At 39.4% G+C, this 27,244-nt stretch overlaps 1 protein-coding gene across 4 annotated transcripts; it reads left to right on the top strand.

Moving 5' to 3' along the window:
* Positions 1–192: 192 nt before the first annotated feature.
* LOC131084047 (glycerol-3-phosphate acyltransferase 3-like) lies at positions 193–22,326 on the top strand. 4 transcript variants are annotated; one of them, XM_058025139.1, is made up of 12 exons: positions 193–362; positions 13,571–13,643; positions 15,151–15,421; positions 15,825–15,878; positions 16,183–16,272; positions 16,595–16,688; positions 16,975–17,090; positions 17,833–17,888; positions 18,233–18,318; positions 18,969–19,097; positions 19,499–19,578; positions 20,021–22,326. In XM_058025139.1, the coding sequence occupies exons 2-12, from the start codon at positions 13,616–13,618 to the stop codon at positions 20,133–20,135; spliced, it is 1,119 nt and encodes a 372-aa protein (XP_057881122.1). In that variant the 5' UTR covers positions 193–362; positions 13,571–13,615; the 3' UTR covers positions 20,136–22,326. The 4 variants fall into 4 exon arrangements, with proteins under 4 accessions (XP_057881122.1, XP_057881120.1, XP_057881123.1 ...); XM_058025137.1 differs by having other exon boundaries at positions 15,804–15,878; XM_058025141.1 differs by lacking the exon at positions 193–362 and adding an exon at positions 6,561–6,716 and having other exon boundaries at positions 15,804–15,878.
* Positions 22,327–27,244: the final 4,918 nt, after the last annotated feature.

Raw genomic sequence — 27,244 nt, 5'->3', positions numbered from 1 at the left:
AGTTAATGACCTAATAAAATGTGATAAAGAGGTAATAAAATGATAATGCTAAATAATGCTCTGACAGCAGCAAATTGTACCACTTCTTTCTCAGATGTAGACTGTTTGCAGAATGCATGTTTTGTATTTTGAGTTGTCACATTTTACTTATTTTAATACTCGTACTAACATTTTTCCCCCCATTATAGCAGGTGTTCCTGACATATCAGCCAGAAGAAAGTCCTAGAAAACAATTTCAGGAAGAGAGAGTTACAAGTGACAACATTCTTTGAAATGTGATCAGAAGTCTGGTCTAAAGGCTGCAGGGGTTTTACTCCTTCAGGAGAGCAAGTGTTTGATTTCATCACTCATCAGGACTATAGGTAAGCACAATCTTAGCCTTAGACGTTAGTTTCCTGACTCTTGAAATAGGATGTATGGACCTTCTGGTCTTTCAAGAGGTATTTCCATGCTTTTTAGGTCTCACACTTTTTTTTTTTTTTGTTGTTGCCTATAAAATTAATATTTTCAGTGTGGTTTCTTTTCCCTTAATTTTTTTTGGCAAGATTTAGAAGGGGTTCTGGCATATTTATATTTAAATAACATTCTTTAAGTATTATTTGAAATATATGTGAATCATGCTAGTGTTTAGAAGGGAAAACTGTTATGATTTTGAACTATTGTTACAGTAGAGAGAGGGACCAGGTAAGACTTTCATTTCTCAGCACAGTCATAAATGATCTGGATCTCTGAATAAGGGGATGACAAGTCTCTAGATAGTACAGAATGATGGGCAAGGTTGATGGGGAAGAGCTAGCATGCATTTCTTGCAATGCAAACCATGTGGTGTTAAACAAATGGGTAACAAGTACAACACATCTAAAGGGATATATTACAGCAAAAGATTCCATTATAGACCATGTTGCTGTAGTAGAGGCAACAAGAACAGATGATATGACAAACTTCTAGAGCTGTTTGGGGAGAAAATGTTGAAAGTGGACAAAAAATGCTCACTCAGTTCAGGAATTCTCCCAAATGACCCTGTGTTGTGCTTGCTGTCACTCCTAAGCCAGAGCTGGGAGAAAATTGTATGTATTTAATCAGTGCAATAAGTTTTAGGCATTGACAAATTAGTTTATTGCATTCAGTGTCAATTAAACACAAACCACATACAAGATTAATACGGACAATACATGAGGTAGGTATTGACAGCCATGCAGTGCCTACACATCTGTGGGTATTTATACATTGCTGAGGCATACAAATGTAACCATAACAGTAGTGGATTTCCCTGTTTTGAGATGCAAAGACTCAAGCCTGTTGTAAGCCACAGGATACAATTGCTTTCTGTAATTGTTGAATTTATCTTGTATGAAAACAATAATGCTTCTGTAGTCAGAGCTAAATTTGTTACAGTCATCCTAGTGTGAGTGATACAGTACTTAAAGATACTTCTTCAGTGTTTTCATAATTAATCTGTTGATGGCCTAAGGTAAAGCATAACTAGCATTACTGTGGTCAGATATAAACATACTCCTGTTTAGTGGCATAGATGGAATCTACAGAGATCTAAAGAGTAGCAGACATAGCTCAGAGTGAGAATGCAGAAGAGCACATATTTTCACTTCAGTGCATGAAGACAGTGTGTTTTCCATTAATAAATATTGCACCTGACACTGCTTGCTATGCAATAGTTACCTCTAAGGTTATTCTGGCCTTTTGGAGAATTTTCCACATGTAAAGCATGAACTTCAGTCATGATAAATATCAAAACAAAACTACCAGAGATTATTTCACCCTTGAGTAGCAATCAGGTAAGGAGTTTGATGAATGTGGGGTTGAAACATTGAGAAGACATAAGCAAAACTAATAAAGGCTTTTTGTTGTTGTTATAGCTGGTTAAAGTTTAGTTGAAAAAATAGATGTTCTTAGTAGTTTTCATTCTGAGTACATTCAGCAGAATTACTGGGGTGTAGAATGTTCTGATCAGTCCTGTTTGAACACTTTCTTATCCTGAAAAACATGATCCTGGTATCCTTGGATGTTAAGTGATGCTGGTAAATCAGCCCAAGTTTGCTGTCTGACTCTGTGTCATTGACTTACAAGGCTTTTCTAAATAGATCAGTCTGCTTTGTAGCATGGCAAAACTCACAGAGAAATGCCAGGGAGCCCTACAACTGGTGTCAGAAGAGTAATTTTAGCAATAATGCCAACTTTCCGTGCCTAATGGCAATGTCAGGATGTACTTCTGTATACTGGCTGCAGGCAGCTTTGGACAATGTTGCTACTCCAAACGGTAAAAATTATACCCTGCATATTTCCTAAAAAAAGGATCAAGTGATAGAAGGTTGACCTTGATTGACAGTCATGATCATTGTCACTTGCCTCAGGTACAAATACCTCTTTGTTAATCTTTAAGGAGTGTGTTACTTCAGCATCTGAAGCAGCACCTGGCTGGAGCTAATGTGCCAGTGCTGCTTTGGAGCAGTATCTGCTGGGGACATGTGATGTTTGGCTGCTCTGATAAGAAAGGCATTACAAGAAAGGCAGGCTGAAAACTCTCCCCTGACATCCCTTTGGAGTCACTGCAATGGTTAGTGTTGGACAGGAAGGAAGTGGAAAGAATGGTTGCCAAAATTTATGAGACTATGTGATTCCTTCTTTTTGAAGACCATGGCAAGTGTTATTTCCAGGCTGTGTTCCCCTTGTGTATCAGAGGAAAGGCAAAACCATAGTAGCACTCCTTGAAAGCTATCACTTCCCACTGCAGTTTTTAATCTGTTCACAGTATATTTGAACCTGCTTAAAAGCTGACTGCTGTGCAGGAAAGGTCTGTCTATACCTGATTTAACCCTTCCATGTGAGGCACTACAAATAGACAGAGTTCAGTGCTGTGTTTGCTTCTTCTTGCACTGGAAAAATAAATGGGTCATAATTCCAGTTCCCCTGACTACAATTGGCAGTTAGGCAATAGGCAATGTTTTGCAATATGAAATTAGTAGGATGACCTCAAGGGATCTAGAACCTGGAGTAGTCAGCTGATGCCCATTCCATATCCTTGTCATTTCCCTAGGAGACCAGAAATTGTTTCAAGTGAATTTGTTATGCTTGTGGGTGTCAATTCGAGATGCATTAAATTAAAGGGAGCTTTGCTCTTGGATTCTTCCTGTGTCACTCACATTACTTTTTTCTAAGTTGGGTTCCATTCTTCCAAATGGACAGCATGTTTTCTGGTGGCTTTTCCTAACATATGGAGTACTTCATCATAAAAAAGTCCTTGTGATTATTTGGTATAAATTCATCACCTGTTATTTACTGGACCTTACAAATCAGTGCTACATTCTGTTGCTGCATGTTTATTTCATTATTTGCAATGCTTTCCCTCTTCTGGATAAAGCCTCTCTCACAGCTTCTAAACTGATGTGATTGCAGCAGGCTAGCTCTTGGGAAGAGGGATAAAAAGGGCAGAAGAATGACATGCAGAATCTCTGTTTAGTCAGTGGATGGCAGAACTAATTCTGAAAGAAATTATTTTGCTGAGGAAATTTATGTAGCCACATTACAAACTGTGGTTACTCAGCTTAGTGTTGGATGCATATCTATTCACATTGGAGTTTGATAAAAATGACATTCCATGGCTCTTCTGAATTAACAACAACAACAACAACAATAATAATAATATCAATAATGTCATCATCATCATCATCAATTACTGTGATGGGGTACAAAAAGCTATGCTAAAATTTCTGACCAAAAATAGGAAACTATGTTATGAATTGCCTGAAGAAATAAAGAATTTCCTTTCTTCTTCACATTGTGAGCAAGTTCATGACCTTCATTCAGGGCAGAGATAAAATTCAAATCCATATTCACTTCTATAGCAGTCTTAAGTGTTTTGGATTAAGACATACAGTGCTTAGACCATCATGTCTCAGTTGTTTTTATGCTTATGGTCTCAAGAGCAGAAGGATGCTTTAGAACCTTCAGCAGCCATTTTTGGCAGAAATTTAACAAAATTAAACTCCTTGGTCATGACTGGACAAGTTCTAGTACTCAGATTTTTTCTGTAGTGGGTTTTGGGACAATTTTCCATTGAATTACAATTTTTATTCCATACTGTTACTAGGTAGATGTGCAGAATCTCCTTGATTTTGGTGTCATTCCCAATTTGGGTGGTTGAGGTGCAGTTTTTTTGTTTGTGTGTTTGCTTCTTTTTCTCTCCAAACCATGTGACATCAATGGCAACAGAGTAGTAAGAACATCAAAATGGTTTTTATTATTTCAGGAGGTACAAAGTGGATAAAGCAAAAAGTAATTGTAAGAAGAGCCTTGGCCATATGGATCTTGTAGTACCTTTGGGCTGTATGGTTTGTCCACCTCAACAGAGGCAAATAGAAACTCTTCAGTTCTTTCTTTATATGGTTTCACAGAATGAAAAACAACTCTATCTTATCCAGGAGAGGAAATTTCTTCCTCCCACCCAGGCTAGGCAAGTCTGTCTTTCCCTCTATGCTTATAAGAAATTATCTGTCTTGTGTGTGCCTAAACTTGCTGCTGAGGCATCCCACCAAGTGAGTCGTCACATCTTCCTGTTGCTTGCAATACTTCATTTTGCCCCTCTTTCCTGCTTCAAATCAGGTCCCAGAAATTACCTCCACCCTCCCGCCCACGGGGTTTTTAGCACCTAGGCTCTGTGCATACCGATCCCCTGTGCCGAGGCTGATGGCAGCTGTTCACAAGTGCTGCCAGGTGGATCAACGCCCTCTCCTCCAGCTCTCCACAGGCCCCGCTAGGGAATGTGTGTGAGGTGGGCAAGCCACTTGAGGAAGAGACCAGAAAGGAGAATAAGGAATAGTAGCTAAAGAGAAATGGGTGACCGAAGCTGTTTAACAGTGGAGCTTTGTTCCTAGAGAAGCCTTTTGGCAGGGCAGGTAAGAAATAGTGGTGAATGGTGTACCTGGCAGCAGCAGGGTGGAGAGTGAGGGGCTTAACGTTGTCACTGGGAGAAAGAGCATTGGGAAGGCAGAAACACTTTAAAAACAAACCAGTGAGGTTTTGTAGAGGTTACAGAAGGCTCAGAAGGCGGCCAGCAAGGGGAGAGAAAGGTGAGGAAGCTAAGTAATGAAAAGATGCAAAAGAGAAGTTATATTGCTGGAAAAGATTGCAATGTGATTTGAAAGACCTGAGGGATGTCATGCAGCAGCAAATCTGGAGGTACAGAAGCTACTAGACTCACTATGTGGTACAAGAAGTGTGTCATGGATTCACATGGGCTTGTGAGTGTCAGGAGTCTGGTGCCTGGGTGTGTGGAGTAAATTAGAGGTGGTGCAGCCCCCTCTGACATCTGTGCTTCTCTTCCTGCCTGGACAGTGTTGGATGCACATTTTACACAGGACCTTTGCATCTGCTTCCATTTATAAGGAATCTAGCTGCTTCACAACACAAACCAAGCAACGGTGTTTGGGGATGGGAATATTTTAAAGGGACAGCCCCGGCTTCAGACAAACACACCAATGTATTGGCAAAGGGAAAATCTTTTGTGGACCAGCACGTCACTGTCTTGGAAGTTGTGCCCTAAATCCTCTTTCCACCAAGGCTGGTTCATTTATTCTGTGGGAAGATTATAAACAAGAAGCTGGTGGGCTCCCCTGAGGTTCTAGAGTTATTCACCTTTATATCATCTGTGATGCAAAAAGGCAAGAGAAGGGTGGCTGTAAGGGGTTGAATTGGGTATTTCTAAAAAATACTGAATTAAATTATTGAAATTTGATAGGCTAGAAGGAGAAACAGGATTGTCTATTGCATTTCAATTCTGTAGTTGAATATGTCCAAAGATAGATGACTTGTTACTTCACCACAGTGTATTTTGTAAACCTGTAATACAGGCTTTTTTGGTGAATTTCTGATAGAGTGGAGGGAGCAGGTTCATTGTCTTGTCAGTCTTTGCCTGCTGAAACTTGCATCTTCATTTCAAATGTGTTATTAAAAAACAAAATAAAATAGAAAAAACCCGACTTGCATGACAAGCTTCTCTTTCATTCATTTGTTCAAATACCAAACCAAGCCAGTTATCTCACCATGAAATAGAAAATCTGAGTGAATAAGTCACAGATTTGTGCAAACATCAGTTGGAGAAATGCTTCATGTGTATTAATAAGAGAAGATTTTACGCAGTCTGAAAAACACACCCACCTAGTTCTGTATTGTAATTTATTGGCAGGACACCCTGTGAAAACCAGTTGTCACATTGACAAGGTTCCTTATTGGCAGCATCTAATTATCTAACATATATTATTACTTATCATGTTTTTTTCTTTCTTCTCCCCTGGTGAGCAAACGCTTATCAATTACAAGGAAGTGGGTGGAGTTAGGGTGGGACAAAGGGTAGAAATTACTTTTATCATTGAGAGTATCAGTAGTGTCAGTCTTCAGTGAGCAACAGCCTTCTCCTAGAGACAGCTTTGGCTCTTAGAATGTGTAATTTTTCTTTGCCTCTGTCTCTTGAAGCTTGCTAGATTCTCCACTACAGATGAGCATATATTCTCAGAAAGGCAGCTGATTGTCATTTTGGAGGGGCAAACATGGAAGAAAATAGAGAAGGTCATGGCCTTGCAGAAGGCAAGATTTTGTCTGTCTGGATTTTTTTGTTTGTGGCATTCGTTTGGTTGCCTTCGATATTTCGAGTGTCACTGGGGATTTGTCATTGCTATGTGAAAATTGTAATTAAAATGTTAGAGGTAAGTTGAGATGTGAGTTCAAAAGGTGTATGTTTGCTACAGGACATGTTTAATAAAAAATAAAAATAAAATTTTTATTAAGCATGTTCTGTAGCAAACACATACCTTTTCTTCTGACTTTTATGGCATTTATATCAAATGCCATAAAACTCAGAAGAGAACAAAATCCATTAACTTGCATGTGTTATTTGCAGCTTTATTTCATATGATAATCTTTTGAGGGGTATCTTTAATGGTATCTGGTTATGTGCTGGCTTATCATTGCTTCTGGTTTGAGGTTTTTTGGGGTTAAAGTAGAGATTCCATGGTATTTTCTCCTAATTCATGCTTGTTAGAATGCTTCATGCAAGTAGAATACTCGTGACAAGTGAAGTATAAAGAAAAAGATCTATTAGTTTGTGGAGTTGGTAAGTAATAAAAATGTGTATTTTAGATGTATGGAAGTTTCAGTGGTTTTGTTTGGATTGTTTTAATTGCATGGAATTAATATTCCAGCTATGAACACTGATTCTGTGTGTTTGCTTGACGCAGTTATAAATCTGGGGGATCCAGCAGTTACAAGTTCTGTACAAGACTTAAAGGAATCTGTGTGCAACCTTCTAAAAGTGGAATTTTTCTAGAGATAAACAGATAATGGCTGAGATTCTGATCCTGTTTCTATCAATAAAAGGTTTCTGGGGCTTTTTGTAAGCCAGAATCTCATTTAGTTTTTCAAGTTTGGTGTTTCATATCCATTATTAGCCGGAAGTAGGTGCTGTGAATTCATCATATTGAACAGTAAACATTTCCATTTTCCAGTAGATTGACTTTGTGCTTCTGGCATAAACCTGCTTTCTGTGAATTTACTTTCTACTTGTGGTAGAAAATATGTTACTATTATTTTTGCTATTATTATTAAGCCCTTGGAGTAATCTGCAGTAATTTTGCAGTAGAACATGTCTGTAACAGTGTGATACAGTTAATATCATGACCGTCTTACCTTGCCAGTTCTGTCTTATCTTTATGTTCTCTTTTGTTTGTTGTTGTTTGGGGGGGTTGTTTGTTTGTTTTAATACTGATTAGGAGCTCTTGAGCAGTGTCTGTCTTCAGCTGTATGAACATCATTTAGCATAGTGCAGATGACTGCAAAATTTAGGGGTTAGTTATTTTTTTCAGATACTGGTGTCAGTGGGCAATGACTGCTTGTGGTGGCTGTATGTAATATTGGCCTTTATATGTGAAATATTTTTTAATCAGACAGTGGTATGCTAATTAAATCCCTAATTAAGAGCTTCTCTAATATCAAACCTGTCTTTAGACAACTTCGCTGCTGCAGTTGTCAAAATAATTTCTAGGTTTCTTTTTTCCCTGTGCATTTCCCAACTCCAAGAGATGTTTGACCCACTCAGTGTGTGTTTTATGTAGGAAGGTACTTCTCTTTGGTAAAGCACTTGAAGTATTTTTCTCTCCACAGTTTTTGTAACAGGTTATTAGTGATAATTCAGTGCTCACAATGTGGAGGATCAATGTACTGAAAAATAAATAAGTTAATTGTTATGTGATCAGCTATAGCCTTTTGTGTCTCGTTCCCTGTTGCCACAGCAGCTAATAACAGGAGCAGCACAACTCCATGCACTGCTATTTAGGCTGGCTCATTTTGTTCTTTTGTTCAAAGTTGTTCCCTAATTGTCCTGTGGGCAAAAAAAAAAGTTTCTGCTGTTTTCATCTTACAGTTAATTCCAGTGGTTTTCTTTGAAGTATTGTCAAATGCTTCTCATTGAGCCACAAAAGTAGTTAAGAGCTATCTTGGTGGAAAATGAGAGGGAGAAAGAATGGAGGGGGTGTTAGGTTCCCTTTGCTTGTAATGTGGCCCACTAGGCTCTTAGGAAGAAAGGGTAGGACTGGAAAACTCTGGGTTAAAGCTTGTGCATGGAACTGCTGAGCCTATTCTTGGAGTCCTGGGGCTTTTTCACCAGAATACAGCTAAAATTGCAGCTTGAGATAAGACAGCTTTATGGCAGGCTTGTTTGAGATACGAAAAACCTGACATTGAAACCCTGGAGAGGTATTGGCTGGTTTCTAGCTGTGATGTTGTGTTCCTGCAATATTGCTCATGGGATAATGCACAGAGACCATCTGTGGTTCCTGTTGTCCTCTGGAATGGTGCAACAGGATGCCTTCCCAGGGAGCTGAGCTGGAAATGCTGAAGATGCTTAGTCATGTATTAGCACACTGCTGTCTATATTGCAGGAATATCACTGCTCGAGGGAGTGCCAAAGAACTGGGTGATGCTTCAGCAAAAATCCAACCTTGAGCACTATGGCTGGTCACTCCATTGTGTTGCATTTGACTTAGTCTGTTATGTAGACCAGCAAAATTAATAGAAACCTTCTCACCTGAGGAGTTTTTTATATCTGTTTCTTACAGCTGAGCAGAGGAAAATTATGTTTTATTTTCCTCCATGTTTGGCAACTTGAGAAAAATAGAAGAGTGGAGACTGAAATCAAGGATTTCAAAGTAAAAAAAAAAAATTTAAGTTTTGTTTTCAAAGAAAATTTATCTTTAGACCTTACTTAATTTGTTGGGAGCAAAAAAGGTGTTTCAGAATAAAACTCAGATTTTCAGATCTATCACTAAGCAATGAGTAATGGTGGCATATGATGAGATAAGTCACTTTGATTTGTTGACTTCACTGAAGTGTTGTAGCACTATGAGTGGTGATTGGAATAAATGGGGAAAATGTAATCATGCATGGAAATAATTTTTACCTTCTGCTGCTTTTCCATCAAGGAATCTAGATACTTGTTATCTTAGAAAGAAAATAAATCATTTTATAAAAGCAAGATTCAAGGTTTGAAAATTTGGGGTGACTGTTTTTGTTTGCAGGTGCCTTTTGTGGTTGGGTTTTTGTTTGGATTTTGTTGGGTTTTGTTTTTTATTTTTTAGGACATAAGGATAATATAATAGCAAAAGACCTCCAATACAGTAATTTCTCAATTGCATATATATTAGCCCATAATTCTTCTTATTATTATCCTTAAATTATCCTTCAAGTATTTATAGAAATTATAAAGGTGAAGGTGGTTTGGGTGTTGTTAGGGTTATTCTTTCACATATGCTTGTAAACTTTTATTTGTAAATAATGTCTTTTCTCTGAGCTTTGTCCATCCTGGGGTTTGTTGGAAATGAGGATATTAGCAAAGCTGTTCCAGGAATGTTACTCTAGTGTTTGCAAAAGAAGATGCATTTGCTAGGATGAAATCTATGCCATGCTCTCAGCGCCCTGTGAAGAGTCAAAGAAACACGTTGAACAGCTGTAGCTCTATTTGCCAAGAAATGTTCTGGAGTTCTACAAGATCTGAACTTCTGTGTGAAATTGGAGCATTGCTGCTTCTAGAGAAAAAGAAATCAGCCATCTAAAAGTTGTGAGTAGTTTTTGCATTGAGAGCTCACTTGTACATGGAGGTAGCTCGTATGCTGTGAACTCCTACTGGAGCATGGCGGATGTTGCTGACGCTTCAGCCGGTGAAAACTTGCACTGCTGTGCTTTTAAATACATGGCTATCCTTAGCTGGCCTCTCCATCAAAACCCAAACAAATTATATCAGTGCTTTTATCCCAAACAACCCCTTCTCAACCCATTTCATCAGTCCCCATGGAGCAGCCAGGAGATTTGTGAGTCCTTTTCTCAGCCTGAGGATGGACAGTCAGATCATCTCAGACACTGAGTGTAACACTCACACTATTTGATCTGTGTCCATGTTTGTAAAGGGCAAGGGGAAATAATGCCAGGCAGAAACCACTGTTGAGTGAAGAGGTCACAAGTGCTTGATCTTAGATGGTGATTTTAGTTCATGCTAAAAACCTACCAAGCTTCTCTTTGACACTGTAGTGGAAGACTTTACATGGAGGAATTGCCCCTGAGTTTTTGTCACACATGAGGAAAAGATTGAGAAAAGTTCATGTAATGAGTGATTAGAAAAACCTTTTGTGAGAATATGGGAGAAGAGGTAGTAAAATATGGGAAGAGTGGCAAAACTGAATTATTACTTAGTATGGAAAGATGGAGGATTGAGCTGTACTCAATACAAAAGCAAAAAAGGAGGAAAAATCGTGCAAGATATGAGTATTTCAGGTGGGATCAGCCATTGGGTGTTTGGACTTGGTATCCTCATCACCTCAGAAATGGGAGTGAGGGAAAGCGCAACATCTGAGTTATCATTCAGTCAGCAGGTGTAGGAATGAAGTTGCTACATTTAATACTTAAATTCTGTGTTGGTTGCAACATCTGTGGGGTTTTTTGTAAGGTATTTAAAACATCCTTTCATTACTGTTTTGCAACAGAGACCAGCGTGACAGCTCTGTCTCAATACTGTGCAATACAAAGGTGATCACAAAGCCTTACCTCATTTTGGAAAACAAATTCTACATACAGATGCTACCAAAGGCAGAACAGCACAGTAGCCACTGCAGAGTTAGTCAGTCCAGAGTTTGACCCAGACAGATGGCTTTGACAGGTGTCAATTCAATGGCTGGACTGAAAGCCTAAGGTCTGGGTGACTACAGCTGTATTCCCTCCTCGCTGCTTGTTCTTCAGTCTCCCATGCCAAGCCATGAGTTAGGAGAATTTCATGTCCCATGACGGCTTGTGGAAATATATTGCCTTTTTTCTTACTCACATACTCTGCCCAAAGCTTTCCCATGGTAAGCCTCAGTTCTTGTATAGAAGAGAAAATGGATAAGTGCTCCTTAAGCAACTCCTCTGTGCCAGTCCAGACTTTGCAGATGCCTGTCTCAGCCATCTCAGCCAGCTCTTTCCCAAGCTAATGAGCCCTGTGTAACTGTTCAGCCTTTGAAAGCTCTTCTTCATCTTTCTGGGACACTGCCTTTGTAGCCTTGACTATTTAGTTTAAGTCTGCCACTTTTGCCTCACTCTTTCTCTGTGCTAGGAGGTAAGATTTTATAATTTACTAGTAAGCTTTGTAAATTTTTGTGGGTTTTGATATGTCTTGCTCATTTAGATTAGTTGACATGTATTTTTGGAGCCAGCTTGGTCAGTGACTGTCACCCTTTTTCTGTCTGGGCATGAAAAGCCAGGCTCCTGGAGGTATTCCAGATCCTTCAAGACAGTATGAGCAAGCTCATTTCTGGCAGTCCTGGCCAGCTGACAGGTGCTTTTTATGTAGGAGGACAATAATAGGCAAGATAAGGGTGGTAGACAGGAAACAGGAAAGCACAGACTAAGGCAGAAGGCTTTATTTGTCAGTCAGTCTCAAATATTTTATGTTTTATATTTTTTCTTCCCTAATGCCATGCAACTATCCTAAAGGATGTTGGGGAAGAGATGAGGACCAGCAGTATTTTGTAAAGAGGTTAAATTTGCCATTACTTACTCTCTTTTGCAACGTTCCTGTACCTGTTCTGTATGTTCTTTCATTTCTCAGTGTGTGGGCTGCTGTTTTCATGACATCCCCTGGTTCCACCTGGCTCCACCATTCTGAATGACTCTCCTTGTGTTGCAAAAGATTGAGAGATGATGTTCCTGTTGACCTTTTCAGGAGAATAATTGGGAAGTATAGACAAGATGATGCTCTGTGGTGCAGGTTTTTTAATTTCTTTTTTGGGGAGGTTGTTTGCTTTATGGTGTTACTAAAGAAGGTTTGTATGGAGTTTAAAATACTACATTAAAGCCTATTCTGCCTTCACTTTTTTCTTTTCTTTTATGATGGCTGGTAAAAAAAAAAAAAGGTCAGCTACGGGTAACTAAAATATCCTAGATATGTGAAGGCAAAGTGTCCATTTTGATTTTATTACTGACTTAACTTTGATAGCTACAGAAAGAGCATGCAAAACTTAAGGGTGGCAAAAAGCTGGTTGATGTTTGCACATGAGACATGTTGTAATGTAGTGAAGACTGTTTGAGATCAGCCTTGTGGTGACTTGTGTGGCTGCGCATAGCTAGAGGGAAATACACTGTTTAGCAAGAGTTTATATGAAACAGATGGATCCTTATCTATTGTAGATGGGAACCCTTAATAGCAGGTGAAGGCATAAACTGAGTGGGTTACTGAGCCTTTAATAATGAGCAGAGCCTACACTTCAAGCCTCCTATGCCCTTTGTTAGGGCAGGTACCTTGACAGAAATACAGCCAGATTTTAGTACTCATGGGAGCTACTATTTATATTTCTATGTATGTATGATGAAAACATTCAAAACTAGGAAAACTTCAAAAATCAGGCCTAATTTTATATTTGATTTTGCTAATGGAGAGTTTTATGATGCTCTATGCAAGGAGAAGAAATGGTTTAGCCCAAAAAAATGAATACAGGGAAGGGTGAAAGCTCATTACCACAGCTGCTCTTCTGAAATACTATCCATACACAATGTTGCCAGCTCTGTTTTCTATCAACAGAAACCACTTGAATGCCCTCAAAATGAATTAATCTCTTTTATTCTTTAAAATCAAATTTTCAGTTCTATTTTTCTGGCATACCTCTAATGTCTGATATTATTTTGTATAATCTTATTGCCTGCAGCTAACAAGAGAAGATAGAGTTTTGGGTTTATTGGATCTTATAGAGTCTCATAGGTAGCTCAGTAATTTGTTGGACCTACAGAAAAAAAACCACAACTGCCTGTGTCCTGAAAAGAAGTTTGAGCCAAACAATTTTTCCTGGAAATGGCAGAAGGTAGTCTGTGTAACAAATGAAACAGGAGGTCTGCAGGGCACCCTTCAGGCTGAGTTTGAAAAATGAAAATCCTAGACCTGGCAGGGGTAAAAGAGGCTCAGACAATTCACCTGAGGTAATTGCAGAATGTCTGGAAATGATGAAATGAAAACCATCATCATCTACTTTTCTTGTTTTGGGAACAGTGGGCCACCCTGCAGATTGAGGAGGGAGTAAAAAAGCAGAAGGCGATGGCACTTGAAAATTTAATCTCCACTGGTAAGATCTCTGGATGAAGGGGACACAGCACTATTTATCTTGTAAAAAGGCAGCTATTTAACAATCTTACTTAGAAAGGAGTTTGATGAGCAAATATCCATTGAAGCTATAAACCTACATAAGCATGTTATAAAATATCTAATCTCTGAGATTTGTAAATAAAAGGAATTAGAGACTAGTGTGGATATAGAAAGACATTGCTGATAAGCATTTGGGAAGCATCCCTGTTTTCATAAGTGTTTTTTGCTTTTGGGCTCCATCAGCTCTCTCTTTACTGGATTGGGATAAATTAGTGTTCTTTGTGCCTGACATGGCTCTGCATAGTTATCTTTTGCTTCTTGTAACTCCTAGCACCCAAAAAGTCCAAGCTCGCAAATAAAAGAGTTACAGCATCCCATGGATCACAGATAGAATTTGTACTCTTTTCTAGACATGAGGATAAAATCCAAATAATTTTTCCCCAACTACTTTCCCTTCCTTCTTTGATCAAAGAGCTAAGTTCTCATAGTTATCTTTTTACTTGTAGTGCCATTTTTAGTGATTAGTCATGTAGGCTGCTTGGTTTGTCAGCTAATAATTTTCTGTTCTGATGATTTCCTGGGAGTTGAAGGTTTTACTGAAGTGCAGATGGAGGAAAACTTTGTGATTCTGTTCAGGGGGAGGTAGGTTGATCAAGATAAATTAATGTATTTTTATCATGCATATTTAATGTCATCCAATGTACACCATCAAAAAGAAAAAAAAAAAAAAAGAGGTGGGGGAGGCAAACAAAAAAGCCAAGTGTTAGCTGGTATGAACCAACAGAATTTTAGTCACTGTAACCAGCCAGATAAGAATCTGGTCTCAGAGTGACCTCAGCAGACTTGCTGCATTGCTGTCCTGTGGGGTGTGATTTTACAAATAGCAGAGCAAGAATGTGTTGTTATTCTTCCTGCACAATGTGTCTGTGTAATGCTTTATATATCTGGGAGGGGAGAAACCCAGGCACTTTCAAGTTTTTTGGTAGGGAAGTGACTCTAAGCAGAGAAGGGATGGGGGGAGATAGAAGGTTCCAAGAAAAAAAATGCAGAGGAAGGTGTTTTTTACAGCTGGGAAACAATAAAGCTAATCAACATCAGCAAGAACAATCATGTAAACTCTGCCTGAATTTGAGTCAAGGCACCAGGAGGCATCTGCTGTCTTGGCAGTGTATTTGTGACATTTATATGTGCGAGTGCCTATGCTATTTGGTAAACAATAATGAAGTAGGTGCTGTGCTCAAGGTTTTATTCGCAGCTTGATCAGAATCCTTTTCTTCTTCCTCAGCAACTTAGGGGCGATATATGGCATAGAATTAGAGAAGTAACTTGTGGAATGAACTGTCAGTACATAATTGAGGCATAGCAATGCATTATTGTGCTTGAGTAGGAGAGCTGTTTCTAAAAAGCATATGTATTTCTTGATATTCTCTTTGGAATCCATGTTTTTCATTTCACCTTGTGGAAGAAGGGCTCATTTCCTCATGCAGGGATCATCCAGAGAGATGAGACTCCCATGGAGAAGGAGGTTGTGGGCCGATGCCGAGGATGTTTCAGCCTTGCTGATGTCATGTACTTCTCCAAGAAGGGCTGTGAGGCAGTTGCAGAGGATGAAGTCACTCGACGGTTCTCCTCTGAGGAGCTGCTGTCCTGGAATCTCCTCAGCAGAACCAATGCCAACCTGCATCATGTCAGCTGGAAACTGGCTGCTGTGTGGGTCACTGGCATCCTAATTCGGTATTGCCTCCTGCTGCCTTTCCGGTGAGCCACACAGGATTTGCTGGGATCCTATTTCACGGTACTTTTTACAGAAGGTGTGAAATAATATACTCTTGGCTAGTGGAGGAAGGAGAATCTGGCATAACCTTTCCAAGAAGCCAACTAAACTCAAATATCCCTTTAAAAAAAAAGTAAATTTCTCATGTTACATATGTTTTATTAGTAATTAATTTGCATTTAAAATCCAGCAAAGCTGGATTAAGGGGTTTGTGCGGGTTAGCAAGTAGTTTGTTGCTAGTTAGATGCTATTAAATGCTGGAAGGAAGCATTGTGAAATGGATTAAAGAGCCAAGTAAGAAAACCTTCTTGCTTACTCCTCCAGTTTTGCTTCTTGGTGTTTAATTAAGATTGTTTTACTTTGTAGCATCTGCTTGTCTGTTTTCAGCATCCTGTTGCTGGTGTTGGCCACTACTGTAGTGGGACAGTTTCCGAATGGCAGGTAGGTATTTGCTGAGGGCTCTTTCAGTTCTTCTGTATTTCTTTAAGGATTTGAACTAGTAGTTGGAACAGTCTGCTGAAGTCCAGAGGATTGATGTGGACTATCACGGGGTGACTTTTTCTCTCTTGTAAAATTATAGAGTGTTGTGAGAGAAAGTTATGGCAATGGCATCTGGAAGCAGACATGCAGTGTGAACCTTAGTATGGTCTTTGTAGTAACAGCAATTTGGGATAACTCAGAGAGTTTACATTGCATGTGTGGCTCCATAGAACTAGAAATGTATCTATGGCTTCATTTCTTTTAGAGTTAAAGGCTGGCTGAGCAACCAGGTCCAGATGATATGTGCCACCTTAGGTGTCCGATGTCTGAGTGGCCTTGTTCATTTCCATAACAGGTGAGTGCTGCCACCTTGCCCTTTATTAGTCTGGAGTTTGTTTCTTGCAGAATTTAACATCTCAAGTTTTGGAGCAGGATTCTTATTCCATTACTGCCTGGATACTTGATGATGGTACAACTTGATCCAAAAAGCTGTTTGGATCATCCAGACTCTCTCAGGATGTTCACATGCCCTCCTGTGTTTCCTGCTGTGTATTGGCAGGGTGTGTGTAGATGATGTAGTACTCTTCAGACACTTAGATATTTTTCAGTGCTTGCCACCTGACTGGGATTGTAGTCTGGAAAATAAACATTAATTACTTTTATGGTTGTCATTGCAGGGAAAACAAACCACAGAAAGGAGGCATCTGTGTAGCCAACCACACATCTCCATTGGATGTCCTAATCCTGGCCAGTGATGGATGCTATTCCTTGGTATGAGCAAGACAGTTGGTAAATATCAGTAATGTTGAGATGTCCATAGATGGAGCATTGGGTAAGAGGGTGAACTTCCTTATAGAATATTTGGGATTTGACAGCATTCAAACTCACATTCTGAACTGAAAAAAACTAGATGCAAGCAGGTGTGTGCACATGCATGACCAAGGGGATTGGTATAATTTGTCAATAAGCTTAGAAATGGTTGCATTTGTGTTTAGAATTTAATCATTTAAGTGTGTGTGTGTGTTTGCTTTGTAACAAGTTTCTTTTGGACTTGCAGGTTGGCCAGGTACACGGAGGGCTTATGGGACTTATTCAAAAATCTTGCATGAGAACCTCTCAGCATGTCTTGTTTGAACGCTCGGAAATGAAAGACCGTCACCTGGTGAGGAAAAAGTAAGGTAGTGAGGTGTTTGCTTCATTGTCTGGTCAGGTGTGGTAATTTGTCATCAGTGTTGACATTTTTTGTCATCGTCTTTTTTTGTTGTTGGGTTGGGTTGGTTTGGTTTTGTTTTGCTTTGTTTTGGTTTTGGTTTTTTTGGTTTTTTTGGTTGGTTTTTTTTTTTAATGTATGGTGGTTTTATTTTGTCCTTTAATACAGGCCAAAGAGGAGCTCCATGCTTTTGAGTTGTAGGAAAGACAGTTGTCTTGGAAAATGACCGATCTCTAGTGTCAGTAATCTGCTTAGTGGTGATATTTGTGGTTTTAAGTGATGCAGCAAATGTAGTAAGATAGTGACCTGTCAAATAAACGTGGGGAATCCTTAAATACATGTAAAACTGATGTTGGGAACCTAGAAAGCATGAAAACTAGAAATTTGGAACATCTTTCAGTCTAAAAAAAAGTTTGACTGCATTCATAGATGGAATCTGGGAAGTTATTTTCACATGCTTCAAGAACCACCATTCTCTGGTTAAAATGGAACTTCATAGAGCTTTGTAGAAAATCTACTTTTTTTAATTCAAGAGATACTGAGATAAAGGCCTGAAACCAGAACATATTCCAGATGAGGCAACTGACAGAGTGAAAGGCAATTGGGCAAGGGCTTTTCTTGTCCTATGTGAGAGGTAATGAATGTTTAGACTCTTGAACAAAACAAATATGAAGTATACATTGAAATTTTGTTTTCTCCCCACAGACTTAGAGAACACATTGCAGATAAGGCCAAGTTACCCATTTTAATTTTCCCAGAAGGTAAGAATCAACTGTATTGATTTTTTTGCTCATCTCACTTCTTGCCATTGAGTACAGTTTATTATATCCAGTCTTTAGAACTGTGGTTGTTTTTAGTCTGTAGAATTAATTAGTCCTTACGAGATATTAAAGGTCAGGTTCTAGTATTTTACAACAGTTTTATGACAGTTTATTTGCTTTAGCATATAAGAGAATGAAGACATACAGGGCTCTGGGATTATGTTCCAGAACTAAAGCTTACTTTCTTCTTTAAGAACTAAGTCTCCTCAAGACAGTTTAGGATTAATTTCCTGATACTTTTGTCAGAGTGGATTAAGCCCTTGATCTGTTTTAATTCTGACCAGGCACCTGCATTAACAACACATCTGTAATGATGTTTAAGAAGGGGAGCTTTGAGGTAGGAGGGACCATCCATCCAGTAGCAATCAAGGTACTGTAACTGCACTTTTCTGAACATGGAAGGATTGGTTGCAAATGCTTCTCTCATCAGGGAAGCTGTTCGTGTGTAAGCCTTGAAAAGGGATAAGTTTGGTGTGCATTAAGTACTGAATAAGCCCTGAGAGACAGAAACTTGGGGTTTTAAGCAATGTGGGAAACGTGTAATTTCTATCCTGGCTCTTATGTGCTCTGAGGATAAGGGCAGTTTTCTTGGTACTTTCAAGTCATTCTGAGTAGCTTTAGCCAGGTCACTCTAGATCTGGAAATATTAGTTACTTTTTCTGGCACTATAATGTTACCTGATCTTATGGAAGTTCTTAAAACTGGTGTGAGCATTGTCAAGGAAACCTTTGTAGTCAGCATATATGCAGATGACAAGATTTTACATTTTGAATAAATCTTTTGCTACAGTTGTGTTGCAGGTCTGTTACAGTTTGACATCATGCATTGCTTGTAAATGCTAACTGTTAGAAACTTGTAATAAGTGTTGGAACTTTACTCTGAATTTACTGGTGCTTTCAGGAGGTGTGATTAGATTTGCCCGTTATTTAATAAGTTGAATTGTGACTTTGTGGCCAAAAAAAAAAAAAGGAGCCATTTATGTGATTTAAACCAAGGCAGCTTATTCTTCTTGTCTTTCAGTATGACCCCCGCTTTGGAGATGCCTTCTGGAACAGCACAAAGCATTCCATTATGACCTATGGTTTTAATGTGTTAACCAGCTGGGCTATTGTCTGCAATGTGTGGTACCTGCCACCGATGGTCAAAGAGGTTCTTACACTTTTGTATGTTTTGAAAGTGCTTGTGAAATGCTGTCTGGAAGGAGGTCTGCATTACTACACAAGGTGCTCTGAATCCTTATTGATAACTTAATGGACAGAGGCTAGGAAGCAACACTACAATCCAAGTGCTGGATTTATCTAGGATGCATCCCTTGCTCTGGCCAGACCTGGGACTTCAGGCTGTGTGTTGTTTGAGGCTGTCCCAGAAACCAGAGAGCCTCCCATGTAGTTCTTTTTGGCATGAGACTGGCAAACCAGGATCAGCTGGAACTGCTTACATTTGGCTCATAAATCCTACTGCCTGCTGTCTGACAAAACCTACTATTTAAATGAGGCACAGAGAAAATGTCTGTTGTAAAGCAATTAATGCATATATTTTTTTTTTTTCAGGAAGAAGAAGATGCTGTTCACTTTGCTGACAGAGTCAAGGCTGTCATTGCTGCTCGGGCAGGAATGTCTGTGCTTCCTTGGTAAGAAGCAACACCTCTGGAATTGTTTTTAAAGGTGCTCTGTATTCTGAAATATTAGCATGGAATCCTTTAAAACCTGCTTTGTTTACACTGTAGTCCACCACCCTTACTGACTCTGATTCAGAAAATGTTACTTTATTACTTGAACAATTACATTAGAATAATTAGAATAATATAGTAGATAGAGAGAAACAGAGCTGACAGGTGGGTTTAGACAGCAGGCAGTATTAGGTGAAAATTAATTACTTGCCTGTTAAATGCTGGGTTAAAAGAAGGGCATTGTGGTGTTGTAAATCTTGGCAGTATAAATCACTTAACATTGTCTTACAGATGTCAACATTAAGAGTGGAAACTGCTTTGACTACATAGTCTAAATATAGTAATGTTTTTCTGCCTTGTCCCTGAAGTGAGTTTAAGGCTGTTTCTTTTCTGTATCTTTCAGGGATGGAGGACTGAAAAGGAAAAAGGTCAAAGAGTCTTTCAAGGAAGAGCAACAGAAAAAATATTGCCAGATAGTAATAGAAAATGGATCTGTGGGAAACGGAAATGTTTGTTAAATGCTATTTATTTTATCTCATTTTTCCATGACTTATCTCTACCAGAAAATAGACTGGCTTTATATTAAGCCCAACGTGTTTTCCTTCTGTTCCCATAAGATATTTTGCATGTGACACAGCAGGGAAACAATAAAGAAATATCCTTATTTAAAGCAAAGTACTCTAATTTTATAAATAGGAAAACATAAAATATGCTAATAAAGTTCTCCCTGATTCTGAGAAGAATCTACAGTAAAATTAATTATGTTCATTAAAGTATGACTTTAAAATATTTGCAATACCTTGAGGACTTAAATGGTTACTTATAATAAATCACCCCTGTACTGCTAGACTCTCTCAGCGACTTAGCCTAGCCCTCCTGTGAGCCACAGTAACCATGATGCTCTAGAGATAGATCTCCTGATGTCAAAAGACATGAAGCATTTCACCAAAATATGTTTTCTGAATTGCATGTTGGAGAGGAAGTGTTTTATGTCAGAGGGAAAAAGCAGAGGCTGACTTTCTCCTCCATGTCACAAGACCAGGGATGGCATTGTAGAATATTTTCTGCTATGACAAAGAGCAGAACAGTGTCCAGGGCATCATGTCCTGATGTCTGGGGGTGTGAAGCTGAGGTAAATTAAACACAGCCAAGGACAGTGTAACAGAAAATATCCTGTGTTTTTAAATCATATCTTGTGGTTTTGTTAGATCCCTTTTTGAGTCTGTTTGTGTGCATTACACAAATTAAAGAAAGCCTATGATGTGACATCCACTGTCCTCTGCTGCTGTTATTTCTAGATAGCTACTTGCCTGTGTTACCACTGGGTGTGAAGGCTGGGATTTGGCCTCTGACAAGCCCACCCTCCAGGAACAGAGCAAGTGCTCTTAAGGAGTAGGCAGTGGGAATATTCTATAGTCTCCTATAGCATTTATTGCTATAAAATATTTGCTCTCCTGGTAAGTAGCTCTCATATCAAAGGATCAGTCTTCTTTAACCATCTGAATGTCCCTAATGAAACACAAAATAGCTGCTGTTTTGGCCAAGGTGCCAAAGCCAGACCTTGGTAAGAACAGTTAATAATGTTTACATGACAGCAGCCCATTGGCTGAAGTCTCAGAAAAGACAGAGGATCAATCTTGGTGAGCACAAATACATGCTATATACATGCATTTGTATTTGCACAAATACAGAGGGACAGATGCACAGATACAACTCTACCCAGCCCTAGAGAGTCTAGAAAAACAATATCCCATGGAGGGGCTAACAGTAGCACAGAACTGAGCTCTCCTCCTCTCTGGCCAGGCCTGGCATTGCTACAGCTGTGTGAATTTCTTTGGTGAATCAGTCAGTCTAAGTGCTGGTGTCACGGGTAAGCAGTAGGAGAATCTGCCCTTTTGCACAGCTTTTAGCCATGCAGGCTAAAAGGAAAACCACCAGGCAGTGAGGAAAATTGCCTCAGGCTCTCCTGATTTGGAACAGGTCTACTTACTCCCAACTATAGTAAGATGTGCTTCCGTGCTGTTTAAGCTGTTGATTTATTTTCTAGGTATAAAAATGTGAAGAAATGTGATTGAAAATCCTGATAACTCTCAAATGTTTTCAGTGTGCCAGAGTTTTAAACTGGGAGATTGTGTTTCTGTGTGACTGATTTCTGAGAGTTGTTAACAGAGACTGCAGTAAGAGAAATGTTGAGAGCATTCTTCCTGCACTACTCTGTACTTTCTTTGTTCTCAGAGGTAAAATGGGAGACTGAATAGGCAAAAAGAGGTGCCAGACACAGGAAAATATGGGGAGATAAAGAACAACTGCTGGAAGAGAAATTTTCTGCTTCTATCAGAAATTAGGAGATTGATATGCCTTTTTTTCCTGTCCTGCAACCCTTCTCCACCTCATCAAGCAGAGCCTTGGAATGTGTGATCCTCATTATGGTTATGAGTCTAAGTTGTGTAAAAGTAAAGCTCAGACCTCTGAATGTATGAGTATTATGTATCATTTGTGAGAGGATGGTGGGATTGTCAGTATTTTCTCAGTCATTTTTTGGCTGTCTTAACAAAGCAAGCTGAAAACTCTGTGAAGTGGGTACTTACATATAGAATGGGGAAATAAAACCAAATGATGAACCCAAGAACTTGCCAGTTACAAGTGTAGTGTACTTTATTACCCATTGGTAAAAATGCCAGTCTGACTTGAAATAGAGACTACTTTGTCTTGCCCTTCTTTAAGTAAGTGTTTCTGATTTTTGGTGTTATTTTCTCTACTTACATTCCACCTCCTCCTTTCTTTTCTCTTGAAATGCAAACGAAATACAGAATATATCAGCACAGGCTTTGGCAATTGCTTTTACCTGAAATTGTATATTGCCCTTAGACTGCCAAGGTTATGGAGGAATTGATTATTATCCAAAAGGTCTCCACAGATAAGTATGTTTTCCCCCTCTACTAGGAGGGCATGGTGACAGTAGAAAAGAACATGTTCTTATGATCACAACATGAGTGGGAAGCTGATAAACAGCTTATTTTTCACAATCAAGGATCTTGCACTTGTGTTACTCCTCCTCTTATCTTTCACTGGTCTTGCAGGAACCAGGTTTCTCAACTATTAGAGTGTAGGAATGTGCCCCCTGTTGACAGTGTGAACAAACGATCCTTTGTCTCCTTAAAAAGGAAAAAAGCCCAGAAGTTTCTCTCCTCCATTTGGTAAAAGACACCTCATAGAACCTTGAGGACTTCACCTCAAACCTAAGGATGCCCAATTGGACAGAAGCCAAAAGGTCCCATTTAAGCAATTCACCAGAAAAAGAGGAGAGCAAAGGAAGTCATTGCTTTTGTGGGGTGTTTATACCAGGAGCAAGAGCCTCTTGGACTTGGCTCAGTTTTTCTCTGTAAAGAGCTTTGTTATTTTGCCTTTTATTCTGTTTCCAACACTACCTCAGAAGCCATTCTGCTGCTTTTATGCCATCTGAGGCAGCTGGGCTATCTCGGGTGTGATGTTTCTCTGAGAGCTCATAAGACCTGGCTAGAGGAAATATTATATCATTAGAGCTCCTCTTTTTTACCATGTACCCTTGTGTCTTGTGCTCATTTGTGAGAAATGATAGGCTAAAATGGAAGCAAGTGGGTATTTGGGTGGACCAGGCAATTAATGCCCAAAACAAAACCAATCAAAGAAAAAAAAATCAAAAAACCCCTGTGCTGGTTCAGGGCAAATTTTGGAGAGAACCCCCAAATGGGCTCCTCTAGGAAAGCAGATTCAATCAGCCCCTCTCCCCAACTGGTCTGGGAGAAAATACCTCCTTGGAGAAAAGTGGAAAAAAACTGTTTATTAAACAATAAAACCTAAACAATATTAATCAATAAAACTCCTGGCTGCTCCAAAAGAGATGACCAATTGAGAAAGTCCCCTCCCCAGGTTACAGCTCAGCTCGCTCAGTCTCTGATCAGTCCCTCCGATGCTGGAAATGTCGTGGCCCAGGCCTGCCCCGGTGGGCCACAGGTGCAGCTGCCGGTGCTCTGCTGGTGTTCAGTCCAGAGCAGGTTTGAACAGGTCCAAAGAAAAAGGAAAAAGGAAAAAAAACCCCTACAGTCCAGGGAACTTCTTTGCCTCAGCTAGTTAAACTAACTAAAAGCAAAGGAGACCTCCATCCCGCTGTCTGTCCATCTGCAGGCGACACAGTCCAGGAGCAGGAATGTGGAGGAGTGAGTGCAGTGTCTGAAAACAAACTGCTGCTTCTTCTCTCCCCCCTTCACTCTCAGGAACACTCTTAAAAGTGCAAAATTTATTATCCAGCATAAACAGAACAAGACAATTGGGGATAAAAGCATCATATAGTCAACCTAGGACAAACCCTGTCAGTGTAATTAATGTTTTTGCTTGTTATATTGTTTATGTGTTTATTATCTGATAGATGGGCAAACAATAGATGAGATGTATCATCATCTTGGACAAGCCTGTGAATACTGTCTTCCTCCAGAGCACAAATTTCCTCTGCTGTTTACCACTTAATATATTTGACCTTAACCAAGGAGCCTTGTTCTTTTAATTGACTGGATGACCTAATCCCCAAATTAAATATGATACAGCTAATAAGTGCAGGGAAGACCTACATTCTAGGTAGCCTTGCTTTTTAATTTGGTGTTGCTAGCTGGTACCTCTGTATGAAGCATGTGAGGGATGCTAACTGTTGCTATGGCACTAATACATCAGGAAACTGAAACAAACCACAGTGGTCCAGGGTGCATTCATCCCAAACTTGAGCTGCCTAAGGAAATGAGCCATGACTTGGAAATAAATGTAGGTTGGAATGAGTGAATAAAATAACTCTCTCCTGCTATGTGGGTGGGGTAGAGAACAAAAATAGCTGCTGCTTCTAATTCTTGAAAATATCACTGCTTTAACAGCTGGGTGGATAGAAAACCAGATCTATTTTAAAAAGTTCTCCTTTGCTGAAACTTGGGCAGTGTGCTCATTTTTATAATGATCTTTCCCTGTACTATACCTGCAAAACTGATTGGTGTAGCTCAAATCCTTTATTCCCTTGGCTCCAAATGTCTTTTTCTACCGCTGTCTTACATCTGGGAGCATTGTTTAAATGCTCATCTCTGACTTTTCCCGTCGGCTGGCCGCTCAAGGTGCGTGGCTGAGCGTTAGCAGAGATATGCAACGGGGGCCCTCTGGTGGCGTCCAGTCACTGGCAGCAAACTGCCTCGCACAGCCGGCTCTCCCATTTCCAGGAAAGCACGAAATACTCCGAACACTGCATTTTCAAACATTGATAGTGTTTACTACCCGCAAAACTTGTGCTTGCTTGAGGTTTCAGCAGCCGTTGCTGTGTGGGGTTTCTCCAGGCCATCTCTTCCGTGTCACAAACCAAAATCAGAACTGCTTCTGTCCTTTAGTTCATTCAAAATCAGGTAGGGGTCTAACCCCTGAGCTTTTTTTTTTTTTTTTGTATTTTAGCACTCTGTAGAGGTAACAAACCTGGGATGTTCCTGAGGCAGTACAACATTTGCATTTGCTGAGATGAGTTTCTTCAGCACCTTGATGCTGTTTGATCTTGATCTGGGGCTGGGGATACTTTCAGAATAAGTATTCAGGATAATGAAGATGTTCAGAACTTGTTTTCTACCAGCATGTATTTCCTTGTGTTGTAGTGAGAACTACAAACTGTTAGTGCCAAATTTAATAACACAGTGTTTCAAACTCTTCCATGTGCAGCTTGCCATGAAAAAAAACCAAGAAAAGCAGCCTGGGCAGCTCCTCACTCTAAAGAACAAATTCTGGTTACACATGCAGTCTGAGGCCTGATTTCAAGCTGATCAATGGAGGCTGGTCACAGATGAGACTTCTGGGGTTTATGGCATCTTTGTGGAATTTGCTTTTGGAAATGTTCCTTCTGAGGTGTTGTTCAGACCCTTTTGAGCAGGTTTCCCACCTGCTCCACATATTGTGGAGATGACCTGTGAGAGTTCACAGGTTCATTTGGTGTTTGAAAAGGGGGCATGGAAGTTAGAGGACATCCAGAGGCCCTCCTGGTTCTTTGGTTTTTATTGTTTCATTGCACAGACAGGCAGCCCCTTAGCTTTGTAGCCATTTCTCCTCTCCCCTCCTCTTCTATTTATTATTCTATTTAAGGATGGCTCCTCAATTAGTATACCAGACTCCTCAGTGAGCAGAGTTCATTGTGATCAATTGTCATCAAGGCTCACGTTTAGTACATCCAATCAATGCTATTCTATATAATGGCTGTGGTATTGACTGATTTCTAATTTTACAGTATGTTGAGCCCTGTTGAACTCTTTTAATATGATAATTGCTTTACTAATCAGTAGCCATGATCTGTGTGCAGTTGTGGATTATTGATATCAGTTGATGTCCCCTAGTATTGCTATTTGACATTATGAAAGATGCGTGTGATGAAAGACGTGCAATATCTAAACTGTGGCTATTAATTAGAGTATAATTGGGAAAAGTACTATATCCTTGCATATCAAGCTTTTAAAAAGTAGGTTATTAAATAAATTGAAAAGACATATTTCTTTTTATAAGGGATAGCTACTAATAACTATCTTTTAAGTTTATACAGACATCTGTTAAACAGCCTTTTTTGTAAGCATTCATTAGTTCATACATTAAATACTGCATTTATCAATTAGATAATTGATTTTTTTTTCTAAAATGCTCATTGTATGTGGCTATGGACAGTCTCTTTTTCTCATATAATTTATGACTTTTAATAAGATGTATATACATCCATTCAATGAAATAATAATTGAAGTTTGTTACACTTCAAATAAGCACTCTGTCCAGTGTTTTAATAATATAATTTTCTGAAATCCACCTACAAGGGATTGGAAGGATTAACAGAAGGATTAGATTTGAGCTGAGGCTGATTTTTATCCAGATGCTGTCTTAAGACATTTGGGCTTTTAAGTTATTCTTTGCATGTTGCAGTGTCCATGTGACACAAGGATCTGGTGGTTGCATCGAGCTCAAGGATTACACTGTGCAGCAGCCCTAGGAAGTGGCACCCCTGTGTGTGTGTCTGAGCTGCCATGAGGACTACAGCCTTATTAATGCTCCTTTGGGAAGTGCAAGCTTCAATATTACTCAGGGAAAAAAAAAAAAAAACAAAACAAACAGGAAAGCAAACAAACCAAGATGTAAAGATAATTTACTGGCTATCAGCATGTTTTGTCCTTCCTTAAAATCCTGCTGTGAATGGAAAAAAATTATTTTTAAGTGGTTAATTTTATTGCCCTGGAAGTTTTGGTCCTTAAGGAGATCATGGAGTTCTGGACTAATACTTCCATGTTTTTTCATTCACTGTTTCCTCTCTCCCAGTGCAGTGGAAATCCAGGCTGCTAGGTCATGCTCAACAGCCACCCGAGGTGCTATCCTTGCGGCCTGCTCCTTGTATTGGTGTCACGAATTCTATCATGCCTGCTGGGTCAGTTGGTTTTAATTGGGTTGGATTGATTAATTCCTATAAATCTAAATTTCTAAACTATGGGGCACACCTGGGTACTGTGTTCATGAAGCACACAGTGCTTATAAGCCCTTGCTGTTGCTGGAGACAACACACAAGGCTGCAGCTCCATCAGTGCACATTGCCAGGCTCAAGGGCTGT

Source organism: Melospiza georgiana, chromosome 5 (genome assembly GCF_028018845.1).
Source record: "Melospiza georgiana isolate bMelGeo1 chromosome 5, bMelGeo1.pri, whole genome shotgun sequence".
NCBI classification, from domain to species: domain Eukaryota; kingdom Metazoa; phylum Chordata; class Aves; order Passeriformes; family Passerellidae; genus Melospiza; species Melospiza georgiana.
This window is presented reverse-complemented; position numbering and strand designations above follow the sequence as displayed.